Genomic DNA, 15,043 nt, shown 5'->3' on the forward strand with positions numbered 1-15,043 from the left:
AATATATCCAATGGCTTCCATAGTCTGGTGCCTTTTATGAGACAGTAGTTGCATATTCTGTAAAAGAAACAAAGAAAGGCCTGTCCCAGACATTTCTTTTAATCAGAAAATGTGGAAACATGTTGACTCAAAGCACGTTCACTGGTCCAACCACTCCACACAATATGCCCTCTGCTCAAGCATCCCATATACCCAAGAGACAGAGCCAAAGTCCTCAGAGCCACATGGATCCTGCAAACTTTTCAATTTTTTAAAGTGAACTGTGTTACAGTTCTTTAAAAAGTGCCCAGAAAAGCTGTGGTATCTGTATCCTTGGTTACACTGAAAACTCAACTGGACAAGATTCTGGACAATAGGATATAACTTTAAAGTTGGCCCTTCTTTGACAAAGAAGTTGGAGCACATGATCCTTAGAAGCCCTTTCCAATCAGAGTTATTCTCTTATTCTGTGAAGATTTTGAGCATTCTCTGCATAATATTTTTTTTTTAATTGTGAGTAAAATGCTGTTGAATTTGTCAAATGTTGATTATAATGCATGGCAAGGTGACATAATACGGTGCAGATCCTTCAAAGAGCTGCGTGTGAATGTGTCTCTAGCTCCATGACGTGGTTAGCCATTCAGAGAGAAAATTATATTTATCTCAATTTCACAAATACGTTTGCATTTAAAAAAAAAAATAAAAAAATCAAACCTGTCATCTTTTCTTTGCATTAGTCATGGGATAGCAGAAAGAGAGAGAGTCAATTTTCAAATAGTGACATTGAGAATTTAGCCTGAAAATTTGATGTGAAGTGAATACCCAGACATTTCAAGGTCTGCCCATCACCAAAGATGTCTGGCTTGGACCTGATGGACCGCAGGCTGAGCGATTTGAAGAACTTGCTCAGATCTGCCAGGCCTGACTTCCTTTGAGAAGTGGGGCTTCACCTTTGACTCAGAAGTGAACAACACGATCCTCTTTCCTCAAAGAGAACTGAAATCAAAGCATCTCTATACATTTCATTATGGAAAGGTCACATCATAGCTGTTTTATCCACATAGCGTTCTTGTGTCAGAGGCAAACAACCCCAGAATTTCAAATAGCGCACAGATTTGTTCTGAATGGTGAGCTGTTAAGCTGTCTCCCCATATGTCTGATCTGAGCTTTTCCTTCTCATCTTGCAGAGACAATCATTTAAATTCTAACAAGTCTATACATACTCTCTTACATTTCTCCCTCACGTTTTGTGCAGAATGGTGACCACAAGTGGGGCAGGAGGACAAACACTCATCCTCTCTGAGTCCTTGTCAATGGTATTTTTTGAAGCCGTGTGTCAGATAGACCGCAAAATTTAGTCAGCTGGCATAGCCTCTCCAAGAGTGTATGTGATAACCTGTGAGGAGCTCTACTTTTACACAGAAAAAATGAGCCTCTTCAGGATACATGTCAAGTTCTGCTCATGCCCCTCTTCTCACTCCTGTCTTCCTCAGACAGCAGGCTGTTATGGCAGTAGTGAGGCAAGTGGCACTGGATTGCTGCTTGAGGAAAAACATTGGCCATCTAGCTGAAAAAGGAGAGGAGAGGGATTATCCTCAGGTGGATGGGGCCAGCAGTGAACTGAACTGGGCAAATCAAATATTGTACAGACCACTGAATAGAGTAACCAGGGGTTTGGGGTCAGCCCTGGTCACCTCAGACTTGCCTTCCTCTGTCACGTGTGGATTGGATGAACTGCTGCCTGTTACAGCACTCAGACAAAGGACCCCTGGAAAAAAAAAAAAATATATATATATATATATATATATATTTAACAATCCTTTTATTTCTCTCTTTTTTCTTTTTTTTTTTTTTCTTTTTTCTTTTCTTTAAAGTTATGACGTCTGCAACATAACCAGGAAACAAAGCAAAGCAAACAGAAATACACGAATGGCAGAATGACAAGGTGTCCTTACATTGTTATCGAGTGGTTAGTTATTAATATCAAGTACCTGATAAACCTAGGAGAGGTTTACTGTTCCCCAAAATATCTCTACCAATCCAGGTTAAAGAAGAGATCTGAAAAATAACCACTTCCTCCGAAATCTGGGTGTATACCTGCTTCAGTGCTTAACCTGGGGTGGGAATTGTCCCGATTAATCGGATTCCGCCCCACAGGTCGCTGCCTCCTGGTGACTTACAGGTTTTGGGGGGCGCTGGGATGCCACAGGGCACACGCCCACAGCCGTGCTGGAGGGCACGGACCTCCTCCAAACGCTCTTGCTGCCCCCTCAGCCCCGTGCCCCTCCGCCTGGCACCCCCAGCCCCGCACCCCCTCCACCGCGCTGGCTGCGGGCCAGCATTTCTGTGCGGGGCGCCGGACAAAACTTCCCCGTCCCTCATCCTGCGGGCACCCGGGCTCGCCCCTCCGCCCCGGCACCCTCCCGCTGCATCCACCGCGGGGCCCGGAGCGACCCCTCGGGGAAAGGAGGGGAGGGGAGGGGAGAGGGGACCCGCGGCCCCCAGGTGGCTCTGCCCGGGGGCGGCCCCGGCGTGGGCGGCCCCGCTCGGCCCGGCCCCGCCCGCCGCGCACCTGCCGGGGGCCGGGGGCCGGCCGGGAGCTCCGGCGGTGCCGCAGGAGGAGCAGGAAGCGCCGGGGCGAACCCAGCCTCGCCATCACATGACTCAGCAGCCGCCGCCGCCACCGGGCTGAGTCCAGCCGGGAGGGGGAAACCTGCCGCTGCCATGAGCCCGCCGCCCCGCCGCCCCTGAGCCTGCAGCACCCGGCTCGGCGCGGCGCGGCTCGGCTCCGCGGCGCGGCTCGGCCCGGAGCCCCCCCTCCCCGGTGCGGGGTTGCGGCGGGGGCTCCCCCGTGGCGGGGGGGGGCTCCCGGGGTACTATGCTCACCCGGGTCAAGTCCGCCGTGGCCAATTTCATGGGCGGCATCATGGCTGGCAGCGCGGGCGGCGAGCACGGCGGGGGAGGCGGCGGCGGCGGCGGCTCCGAGCTGCCCTTGCGCTTCCCCTACGGCAGACCCGAGTTCCTGGGGCTGTCCCCGGACGAGGTGGAGTGCTCCGCCGACCACATCGCCCGGCCCATCCTCATCCTCAGCAAGGACACTCGCCGCCTGCCCTGGACCACGGGCTACGCCGAGTGAGTACGGCGCCGGCGGGCAGGTGGGGGGCGGCCGGCATCGCCCTGCTCCGCCCTGCCCTGCCCTGCCCCTATCCTCCCCCCCTCCAGGCCTGCACGGAGCCCGAGGGCAAGGGGAGTCGGTTTTGGGGCAGTGGGGGGGCATCCGCGGTGCCCTGTCCCCCCCTACAGGCGTTGGTGTCCCCCCAAGGAGGAGGGGGTGAGGCCGGAGCTCAGCCGTGGCTGGGGGATGGAGGGGCTGTTGGCAGGGAGCTCGGCTCGTGTGGATGCTGCCCGCTAGCCACAAGGGCTGGGGTGAGGTCTGGGAGCATATTCGTGTGCACCCGGCAAGATGTAAGGCACACGGGTGGCTGGCTGCTTCTTCACAAAGTGCCCCCAGCTTGGGGGAAGACGTGAGGGACGCGAGCTCTGAACTGATGGAAATAATCCTAAAAGCGGGCTTCCCCAGCAGCTCCTTGCTGCGATCAGTGCCATGCTGTTTGCTTTGGAGGGTGCCCAGCTGGGACCGGTGGTAGCCCTGAACTCAAGCGACGTGGTTGCACCTCAAGCACTGGCTGCAGGCAAAGGGCAGCGCTCGTTTGGATGCAGCTCCTCGTCCCGCTGGCAAGGGCAGCGGCTGCGGAGGCAAGGCACGTCCTTGCACTTGACTCCTGTACCAGCACACATCGCTGCTTTGGTGATGCTGGGAGCAGGGCCGAGTATTTGATGTCTCCCGGCTGCTGTCTCCAAGTCCTGACTGTGCCATTCACATCACTCCTACCTGGCAGCTTGCTGAAGTCCCACCAAAGGAGCTCTTCCAAGCTACCAGCTCTTTTACCATACTGTCTCTTTGGGCATCCGTGAATTCCCAGCAAAGCTGCTGCAAACACTACAGAGAAGGCTGTGTGTTGCTAATGAGCAATTGCTAGCTTTATTTAAAAGGTTGATATGAGTTGCTGCATCATCGGGGACGCTGAAATAGGAAGGGAGTTTTAAAGAATTTCAGATTGGATTGTTCTCCTCAGATTATTAAGGAATTGAATATGCTGCTGAGCGAATTCCCTAGGAACTATAAGTTGAAACGTTTAAAAGTAAGCTCTGATTGTTCTGCTACTATAATAGTCCCTTAAAAAGCAGTTCTTTACCAAAGCAAGTAAGTGCTGCTATTTTTAGCTTACGTGAGGTGCTGTGGCTTTCAGCGAGCAGCTGTAATTGCAGGTTGGTGACGGAGCGGCAGGGAGGCTCTCCAGCTCCCAGGTCTGCGCATCCACCGCTACCGGCAGCCTCTGCCCGGGACTGTCGGGGAAGGAAAATGAGGATGCTGGAAGGGGAAGGCCAGGGGAGACCCTATAGCTGAAACCTGCAGCTCGGGGGGAGTGTTTGGAGACAAGGTAGCCAGCTCTGGTGATAGTGAAAGGAGGATGTGCCAGGTTCACTTTCAAATACCTCTTTGGAGCTTTGAGCAGTTTGGTTAATTGGAAGGCATAAAAAAGTTACTGTCCTTCTCCGTTCCTACTGTTATCTCTGTGAAAAGAGATCAGCCTTTTGCTCTGTTTGTTTGTTTTTCTTTTTTTATTTCATCCCCTCCCAGTGCAGTCCTGGCTGCAGTAACTGACTCGCATGGAGCAGAGCTCAAGGGGGGTACTGCTGCCTTAAGGGAAGAGAAGAGCTTGTGGAAGTGCTACCAGGCTGCTCCCAGAAACATCCCTCTGCACTTCCAAAATGGGGCTTGGTTGTAACCAGAAGATGTCAAAATGCTCACTGTGCTGTAGCTAAGAAGAAAACAGTGCTACCAAAATTATGTTGTCATCCAAAGACGAAGCAATGCAACAGACATAATGCACAAAGAAAAAGAAGGAAATAAGGACAAAAGTGGGTTTTGCCAAATTTGACTTTTTTTTTTTTTTTTTCCCAACACTCCCCCCCTCAAGCTGTTACCAGGCTGTCTGAAGATAATTGCAAGATTTACTTGGTGGTATATATTGAAAATATCTGTTTTCCTTTTGGAATGCATTTGAATTATATGGAGAAAATAAAGGAAAAAAAGAAACAGGAAGGTCAAATTACTATTATACATATTCTTAAGTTTGTTTGCTCAGAGGGATTCAGGGGAGGAAGTGCTTTTATAACACTACTTAGCATTGTGTTAGCATCTGTATTAAGGAAACTACCAGAGCAGTGCTTGCCTCTTGGTGCAGTACAAATGAGCACTTGCAAGAATGTCAGGGGCAGGCCTGGCGTCTTCACCAGTAGCTGGTGACATGCAAAGGGCAGCAGTTTAATTTGTGTTTTACTAGTTTGTTGGCAGTGATAGCTCTGGGCTCTGAGTTTTTTTTATTCCTTGAAGTTAAAGAGAGGTTTGCAGTAGGCTTGGAAGATGGAGATTTAGCCCTGGAGAGACTTTGTGCTGCCTTTATTGAGTCTTCACTGGTGTCATGGGCTGTGCACAGCAGGGTTGGAGTTGCTGGATTTATGCTCTGTGGCCAGTGCCAGTGCATGTCTTGCTGTCTTTGGGAGGAAATTTTGGCTCGGAGAACAGATCACCTGGATGCCCTGGTTCGGGACGGCATTTGCTGTGTTCATGTTCTTTAGTTGTAAAAGCGTGACAGTGTGCTGATCATACTGGAGCTCCCTCATGTCTGCTTTATCCAAGCTGGAGAATGTGTTTTGGGATTAGTGTTGGTTCCTGTGCTGGACTAAAGCAGTCAAAGTCCACTAAATATATATATTTTTTTTCAGGGACTTTCTCTTGTTTCTTTGGTTCCCGAGGACAGGGATTTCTTAACACCTTAGACAGTGACAAAGAAGCCCACCCTATTCTTTTTTTCTTTCTCCTTAGCATCCGTGTTACATGCCTGTTCATCAGACTTGTCCCCCTGGAACAAGCACTGGTCCTTCCCTTTTTCTATCTTTGCTCATTCTGAGCTTTTTTTGTAATAGATACTTTTGCAATATTGCTCATCCATGTCATATATTTTAAGTAGGTAATTTAAAAAATAAGTTATCTCTGTGGTGTTATGCAGTGAAATGTAAATTAGCATTTAATTTTTATTATTAGCTTCCCCTCTTTCAGTGTGATAATTATTATGCAAAGCATGTAGGCAGGCAAATGAAATCTTCAAAAACATAGTCAATGCTGGCATAAAATATCATTGCTTCCTGAAATTTCAGTGGGAATCCCATAGGGAATCAGCTTTCCGTAGTGAGCAGACTGAAAATTGCCTCCCAAAACATCTGTCCTGTTACTCCTGTGGAAGACCTGAGACCCTGAATTTCAATTCTTGATCTACAGAATAGCAAAAGGCAAGTAGATGTTTCAAAAAGATACTTTTATACCGCAGGCAGTCAACAAACCCCATAGAAATGAAATGAGTTGTCCCACGTCTAGTCAGCTTTTTGATTGTCCTTAGAGGTATCAATTTGTTTAGAAACACTTTTTATTTATGTATTTATTTTTTAAACCAAGGACATCCCTGACATAACTCTGCTGACTGTGGTTAGCTAACATGCATTGGGAATGACCCAGGGAGTGAGCAGTCTGTTAACAAACATTCCTTTAAGTCTGCCTTTAATCCAGAGGGGTAAGGAGATTTGCTGCTCTCTGAAGAGTTCAGTGATTTATTTGTGTGGGGGGAGTCCTGCCTGACACTGCGTTTGCTTGTTGCCTCCTTGTCCTCCAAAGCATCTGTGCTCCAAGGCTGAAGGCCTCCTCTGATCTGCACCTTGAGCTGCTTTCTGAGCATCTGCTTGGATTGCCCTGTTACCAGGAGGAAAACTTCTGTAGTTCCTCTCTCCGCTTGGCTTTAGCGTGCTGTGACCTCTTTCCCGTGGTTTCTGCTAAGCTGCCATCAGCCCCAGTGCTAAACTCCAAATGTAGCCAGCCCAGTAGAGGCACCAGCAGAGCTGGAGGACGTAGCATTAAACGTCTTGGGTAGCATTTGCCTGCCTGAACTTTGCCCATAACGTCATTTTTTCACCTTTTTCTCTATCTGTCCTGTTCTTGCTTTGAACACAAGAGCATCAGTAGGGTGGAGCAGAGCCTTCCTCTCCTGACTGAATTACCTGGGTTACAGATAGCACTTACAAAAATCTGATCCTGAGTTTGCAATTGACGAAGAAATAGCCTTATTCTAGTGAAGTTGCAGAGAAACTGCAACTGAATAACATTTTGTGATAGAAAAACAAAGCTTGAGTCATTTTCCACTTGTATTGAATGTGGATGTGTGTTTCTGGTGGTCCATAGTTTAGTGCTGCAATTGCTTTTCTAAATAATGAGTCCTGGGGGTGGGATCATAGCTAGATTTTCCAGTATCACATGCTTTCTTCTCTTCTCCCTACTCTTACCTTCCTATGATCTCTTTGCAGACTAGTATCAAAAGGTACCATTAAATGCACTTAATAGGATATTTAAGGGAAATGTGGAAACAGGCTCATATGTTGTCTGTGACTTTATGCAAGGGCTTGTTTTGCTTTTTTTTAATTTCTAAATGCCACTCTAGATATCTGTGCAGTTCCAAGTCATAATAGGTAGCTAGAAACTAGGCCTCTGTCGTATGTATGCATCTTGGCTTTATAAAATCAATTTAGTATCCCAGCGGTGCCTTTAGTTTGATGAGCCACAAAGTCCAGGCTCTTTTTTCCATAATGTTACATTTCAGAAGGCTTGCAACGCTGTGGTTTCTCTGCTCTGCAGGCCTGCAGTAGCAATTACATCTGCTCTGTGGTGTGGTGACTGCTGGCCCGTAATGGATGTGGAGTTGTAGGTGAAGTATGACCACCATGTCCTTCGACAGTGTTATTCCAGAGGCACGTTGTTACAGCAATAATTTAAGCTTAAAATGAAAAAGGCAAAGGGTGGGAGGGAGAAGGGAAGCTTATGGATTTTTTTTTTTTCCACTCCAAGTACTGGTTCTTTGGTAAGGCTGATGTTGCATCATATTTTCTCACGCTATGTTACTTAGCTTATAAGAAATGAATGTACGCAGGGATTGAGTGAAGGATTTTTAATAAAATCATTTCCATCCACTTTCAGTCATCAGAAATTTTAGGTTGGCACAATCAAGCCCAAACTTGTTGATTTTCAGGGTTAAAATAACAAAGAAGTAGTTTTCCCCCTGAAGTACCTTCCACGTTCTGTCTAGACTGAGCTGTTTATACAAATGCTGAGCCTTGCAGTAACCCTCTGAGGTAGGTGAAAGCTCCCCACGTCTGTGAGGTGGGATAAACCAAGGCACAGAAACTGCTTGTCCGGAGTTGGGCAGCGGATAGCGGAGGGCTTGCAGCTCCCGATCCCTTATCCTGTTGCCCATCGCCTGCTAATAGCAGCATTTGGCTCCTGTGAATTGCAAGTTATGTTCTCCTTTCTGGGAGCCAGTCTTTCGAACTGTCAGCTGGGAGCATGACTCATCCCCTGCCTGTAAACAGGTTTCTTGTGTGTGTTCTGCTTGGTACAGATTTCAGGGGGATAGCGTGCCCGGAAAGAGGAATACCTTTTTTGTCTTGTTCTCTTTGCCTTTTTCCTCAGGTTGAATACACAAAAATAATGAATTACTTTCCTTTTTAAACTTTTAAAAATACTGTTTACTTTCCCCCCTATATCTGGATAAAATCATGTTACTTATTTTTTTCTGTAGTTCAGAAGACAGGACTGAATAGGGACCTGATGGATGAGCTAAAAATTCAAATCCCGTATGTGTACCTAAAGAGGCCTGAACACTCTTCCTGTGAACGAATTATTCTTTTATGCATAATATAATCTTAACTTTAAATAAGAGTTTGGCAACGTGTATTAAGCCTGGGCCTGTATAAAACAGCCTACAGAAACCTCATGGTAGTTGTAAGAGCTTCAGAAATCCCTCTCCTTGTGTAAGAGCTGATACCATAACATTTAATATTTATGTAATGGCTCTAATCTGCCAAGTGTCTTGCAAATAATAACTTCAGAACAGCCTCGGAGAAGAATATACATGTGCAAATCGTCCTTCTGCTTCAGATGAAGAAACTGAGGCAGTGAGGATAAGCTCTGGCAAGGGGGGGGAGTTACGAATGTGGAAAATGAGTCCTGAGTTGCGTGCTTGGACGACACAATTTTTCCTGCCTTTCTGTGCTTGGCTTTTCCTATGTGGTCTCTGGTTTCTTCGAACTAGTCGGGAGGGAGGGCAAGGGGAAAGGGTAAATCATGTGCTCTGGTGTTTTTAATGTTGTCTAAATTGCATGCACATGATTCCTAAAGAGACAAGTAGGAAATCCATCCCTCTGTGCTGTGTCTCGTGCTGTTGGCCCCAGGGGCTGAGGACCGGTGCTGTCTGAGGAGCTTGCTTGAGCTTGGTCCCAGCTCCCAAAATGGGAGGGCATCTGTGTCTTCCCGGACAGTTTTGGTTTGCCCAATTTCACCAGGCTCTGTTAGCGGTCGGCGAGTGCTCTGGCTTGGCTCTTTTCTGTCTGATACAGCTGTGTTGTTCAGGAAGGTACGTGCTATAAGGAAACCTGACAGGGCTGTGCCCCCGAGGGTGAACCTCTTCCAGCCCGTGAGTATGATCAAATGAAACATGCTCGCGTTAACCTTGAAGGGAAGCAGAGCTGCAAAGCACAGCTCATCCCTGTGACAGGGCCCATGTATTGCATGAGGAAGAAATATGGTTTGTGGGTTTAAGGACAGGTTGGTCAGTTCTTTGTTGAGCTGAATCCTGAATATGACTCGTGATTGAACTTGCTGCTCTAAAATGCAAGACATTGTGCTGGGCAACTCAGCGTTAACTGTGCTTTTTGTTCTCTCTTAACTCTCTAAGGACCTTTTTTCCTTCCAGTGAAGCAGGAGGAGGAAGACGATGTGTAAGACTTGGTTCTCATTTGGCCAGTTACATTCACCAAGTAGGGTTTAGGTTTGGGATGGCTACATGCAGTACATGGCACTGTCCCCAGAGTTTTCCCTGCCCCCTCATTAGGTGGAGCAGAAGGGGTTTTGGTTTCAAGTATTCAGCCTACAAAACTGTTGGAGATAGTGGAGAAGTCTCAGCTTGTGTCCAAGCCCTGCAATCCAAACCCAACAGGCATGGGGTGGGATTTTTACTGCATAGGAGTTAAAGAGCTTGAAGAACGCAAGAGGGAGGCCAGCATGTCCACGGCAGTGGTGTTGCTGGTTTCACCCATGGCCTTCTTGCATGGTTCCCCCTCCAGCAGCACATGTCTGTTGTATCCTGCCAAACATGCTGATGGTTGGAGGTGGCAGCCGACACTGGTGAATGCAGGAGGTTGGAGCGAGGCTCTGAGCAGGAGGGTAGGTGTTGGCAAGGCATAGCTGGGGAAAACCAAAATATGGACCCTGTGTACTGCTCCACACTCATGCTGATTCAAAACAAACAACCCCACCCACACGCACACACCACAAATAAAAAATAAAACATAAAAGGGTTATCAATCAGTGTTGCTGTGGCAGGTGTGCATCTCTCGCATGAGGCAGGGTGGCGGTTCTCCGCTTATGGGATCCATATTTGATCATCTGTTACTATCACTTGTGTTCAGCTTCATTTCATTTTTTCATCTTTCTTTCCTTTAATACCAAAGGTCGCATTAACACCTCACAGCTGTGGTGGTGCTCCTCCCAGATGGTTGCCATCTCTGAGACAGGCAGGGAGCGAACGGGCCTGGTCCTCCATGAGGAAGCAGCAGTTGCACTAACCTCTTTCTCCCCTGGTGCAGAGAGATCAGGATGAGGCTGTCCCATCGGTTCACTCCTGGTAGTGTCAGGTTGTTACTAACTTTGCTGGGCATCTCCTGTGGTGGAGGAGGAATGCTGTCAGATCCTGTTGGCTCCGCACACTTTCTTCTCATGGAAGCAGATTCCGGGTCCTGATGGTCACTGTGGCTGAGGTGGATAATCACTTCCAAACTTTTTTTTTTTTTCCCCTTACCCACAATTTATTTTTGAACTGCTACCATAGGATGTTTAATCCTGGCTGACTGTTTTTGATGCCATTCAGGCTCTGTCTTCAGCGTGGCTTGTAGTTGTGATAGCACACTGATAATGAGCTGGTGCAGGTAGATGGGCCTTGCTTTTCAGGGAGAGAGGGTTGGGGAAAGAGTGGGAAACATACACTTGTGTATGCTTTCCATGTGGGATTCTGCTCTAATAAGAGAAGAAACAGGCTGAGCTTTGATTGCATCCTTTGCTGCTCTGTTTTTGCATGGTAAGCAATTAGTTTGGAGAGGGGGCAGCATCTGTGTGCTTCGAAGTAGAAGAGCAACTGCTGTTTGTGTGTTAGTCCACAATGGTTTTGTGGATCATGTTCTGAAGTCCAGAATACCGCTGCTTCAGAAATCTTATGGCAGCGTCCTGGACTCGCATTAGAGGTCTCCAAGGTTGTCTAGGGATCCTGTTGTAGTCATAGCTCTGTTTACAAAGTCTTTCCAGTTAAATTCTTCTATTAAACTGCTGGTCCTGCAGCTAGGCTACTTTTACACTGTCCTGCCTGTGCCTCTGCTCCTTTACACAAAGGTACTGACAGAGATGAGGTCCCTTTTAAATCTTGCTCCTCCCATGAGCCTTTCCGAATTTCCCAGTTTGTTCTGTCCTTTATGGCCTGTTATAATTTCTGCTCTTCGAGCTTCCTGCAGAAAGGTGCAAGAAATCCAATTCCAGCCAAGCAAGCTCTTTTATTTATTTATTTATTTATTTATTTATTTATTTATTGGCCAACATTGATTCATTGAGACTAAGTGTTGTTTGTCTGTCTTTAGGTACATGTCAGAGGCCTCCTTAGAAACAGATGGTGCACAATGCATGGCTGTAATGTCACAGAATTTCTACCAAGCAGAACTAATGGTCTGGTCCCTGGTGAAGTCTGAAGCAGGATGCAGGACACACCTCCAACTCCTGTCTGGGACACTGCTCTGTTTTGTGGAATAGTCTAAGGGGAAGAAACGTTACCCCTGTGTTCTCCTGAGGTCTCAGTGCCCTCGGCTATAGCAGGTCACTGTGCAGACAGACATGCTGCTGGCTGGGATCCGTCGGGTCTTCCAGAAATGGCAGCTTCAGCCTTTACCCAGCTGTGAAACACTTGATACACCTTCTCTGGGGTGAAATAGGATCCCTTGTGCTGCAAGCTGCCCGGCACTTGGAAGGCTGAGAAAACGGTGTGGGTATTGCTGCTCTGAGAAGGGAGGCTTTTTGTTAGGTTTTGGAGGATGCAGTTTGAGAGATCAGTGAGTTTCCCAAAGTGGCAATGATAATGAATGAAATGATGATGGTTATCATTATTTAACTCCCCACCACCACCCCACCCTCTTGAGGGAAGCTTGTTGTTGTTTTTTTTCTCCTTGGTTGTGGACTTTTTTCCTTTTTGGTTGGTCATGAGGAGGAGAAAATGAGAAGCTGCGAGTCCGATAGAGAGAAGCAAGACTTCCTGCAGTATCTGTTTGGGAAGCATGTTCCTGAAATGGCTGCAGGCCCCAGGGCTGTCACCAGGAGCCAAGCCCTGTCCCGTGAGTGCAGTTTGCAAATTGTTTCAAGGCAAGAGCCACCGTGTTCAATCTGTCACATCCCAGCTGCCTGCACATGCCGGGCTTACTGAGCAGCATGGAAGTGCTCAAGGGTGCACTTTTCCTTGCATCTCTGTTGGTTTTAGGAGATGTGCAGGGGGTTTAGTGCACCCCTTGCCCTCAGACCCCATTAATGCCTTGGCTCAGCTTCTGTGCAAGCTCCCTGGCATTTAGAGTGTAGAGAGTGTAGGTCTTAGGTTTTTGTTTATTTGTTCAGCAGTATGTGATGCTTTGCAGAAGTCTGTGCAGTACAACTGAGTTCCTTAAATTACTGCTTATAAGTATGTGTGGTTTCTGGTGCATTTTTTTTTTTTTTTTTTTGAAACAGAATTTTAGAGGGTGTTTTTTGTTTGTTTGTTTTACCCAAATCTATTTTAAATGTCTTTGTTTCAGGTGTGAATGCTGAATTTTTGTGCTAAAGCTGAAACTACAACACAGTTCAAACTAGTTTTTGTTTCTCTATGCTGCGCTTATTTGTAGGTGTCTTGATTGAAAAAGGAAATTGTATTCTCCCCCCCCCCTCCCCCCCCCCATTTCTTTCCAAGGACTTCCTCATTGGATTTTAGTTCAAACTTTTTAAAAAGTTTTCCTTCAGAAATTTAAAGATCTGTAGAGTGAAACCTGCGCAGTGTATTTGGTGCTTCTGAGGATGGAGTATACCTTTCAATTCAGATAGGTGGGTGTTCAGAAATGAGAAATACTGATCTTAAAGCTAACTCCAATGAATATTGTTGCTTAAATCATCACATACATCAGAGCTTTCTGAGTTGTTCTGAAATGAGCAATTTCAGAATATTTGCAGAATATATTTTCCTCCCATCTTCCCTCCCTTCCTACAAAAACGTGTTTTTCAACCATTCTCCTACATCTTCTGAAGGCAAGAACTTTAAATCAGGCACGTGTGCTCTAGCCCGGTGTTATCAGGAAATATGATAAATGAGAAAATACATAGGGCCACTTCTTTAGGCTGGGGCTCCCTCCAGTGTACTTCTCAATGTCATTTTAAGGTCTCTCTGTCCCTCTCCAGTAGTGCAAAGCTGGGAATTACAGCCAAGCGAGCGCCTTCAGCAACCCCTCTGGCATAATCCCCTAAAACCCAGGTCTGTGGATTGTAATTCTATTAGCTGTTAATCAAATGAAGTCGGGAAGAATGCAGCTGGCATGCAGGAATGTGGGAAGTTCTCTATCTCTGGCTGTAATCCTGCTTTTAGAGGAAAAAAAAGTTATAGGCTAATGTGATTAACTGTAATCCCATTCTTGCTGGGTTCGAGAGAAGTGCCTGATGCCTACATCACCAGCTAGCTCTGTGGAGCACCCGAAGGGCTTCTGTGGAGGGGCTGGCAATTGTTTTCCTGCTCAGCTGGTTGTCTTTGAAAAAAGACAGTGGCAAGAGAGAAATGAACTGTCATAGTTGGCACTTTGTTTCTACTCTTTGTTGCTCAGTGTAATTTAGAAATCTGAAACCAAGAGGATGGAAGTGGAAACATAAAAGGAGCATAATCCTTTCAGGTAGCTGTGTATGCTTAAGCACGGGCAAGAAGCAACTTATACATACACTGCAAGTTGCTCTTTGGAGCTTTGTAGACCCAAGGGTTTATGTTAGAATACTATTATTTGCTAGTATGTTATTGCTGCTGACCAAATCACTATTCTGTGTTGGTTTTGTTTGTTTGGTCCCTTGTCTACATAAAAATAAATAAATAAAGCTTTTATTAAGAGACTTTGACTTTGCATGAAGTGAATTACCTGGGGAATTTTTTCCCATTGGGGTGTGTGTTTTTCCTTTTAGTGCTAAGCTGACTTCTCTTGAGAGGCTGGTTTGAGGTGTTAGCAACCCTGCTGGGGTAGGAGAGAGGTAGGGCTCTTCACGAACGGAATGGAAAATGCCTCTGCTGCGTGCGTGTAAGGGCAGCAGAGCACAAACAATGAGGTGCTCTGGGGACAAGATCATCTTTTTGCTGTGTGAAACGCAAAGTGCAACCTGAGATGGATGTCTTTCAATGCTACATCGTTTGCTAACAACAACTGGTCGCATTCAAAGCTTGGGTGCTGTCTGGGGCAGGTGGTGGCCTCTGGGAGCAGTGGGGTCCTCAGTACTGCCACTGCTGGGGATTGTCCCAGTTTCCAGGGGACTCGAAGGATGAAGTATGAGGAAGCTGTGGAAGCAGGCAGAAAGGTGTCTTGTTCACATCTTGCTCATTTGCTGGACAAATTGAAAATAAGTGTGGCTAATCTCAGAGTCAGATGCTACATGAGGCCTCTAGAGTGAGTTCTGGAGAGGAGTGAGACCTAAAGACTGAGCTCACTGCTTTCTTAAACAGCAGATTAGAAATGTGCAGTTTCTCGCAGTCTCTACATTGCAGTGAGTTGAGGCTTCCCCTTGTCTTCCCATCAAGTTCCCCCCCACCCCACCAGC

General features: G+C 46.9%; 1 protein-coding gene across 1 annotated transcript in view; it reads left to right on the forward strand.

Annotated features, from left to right (window-relative positions):
- Positions 1-2,857: 2,857 nt before the first annotated feature.
- PPM1H (protein phosphatase, Mg2+/Mn2+ dependent 1H) overlaps positions 2,858-15,043 on the forward strand; it is a gene marked incomplete at its 5' end in the record, with an annotated part of 133,063 nt that continues 120,877 nt past the window's right edge. The window contains one exon of the mRNA XM_084292889.1: positions 2,858-3,111. Coding sequence (XP_084149015.1) covers positions 2,858-3,111 — 254 coding nt within the window. The remainder of the gene's footprint in view (positions 3,112-15,043) is intronic.

The sequence above is a fragment of the Netta rufina genome (genome assembly GCF_964035555.1).
Source record: "Netta rufina genome assembly, chromosome: 1".
Classification (NCBI taxonomy): Eukaryota; Metazoa; Chordata; class Aves; order Anseriformes; family Anatidae; genus Netta; species Netta rufina.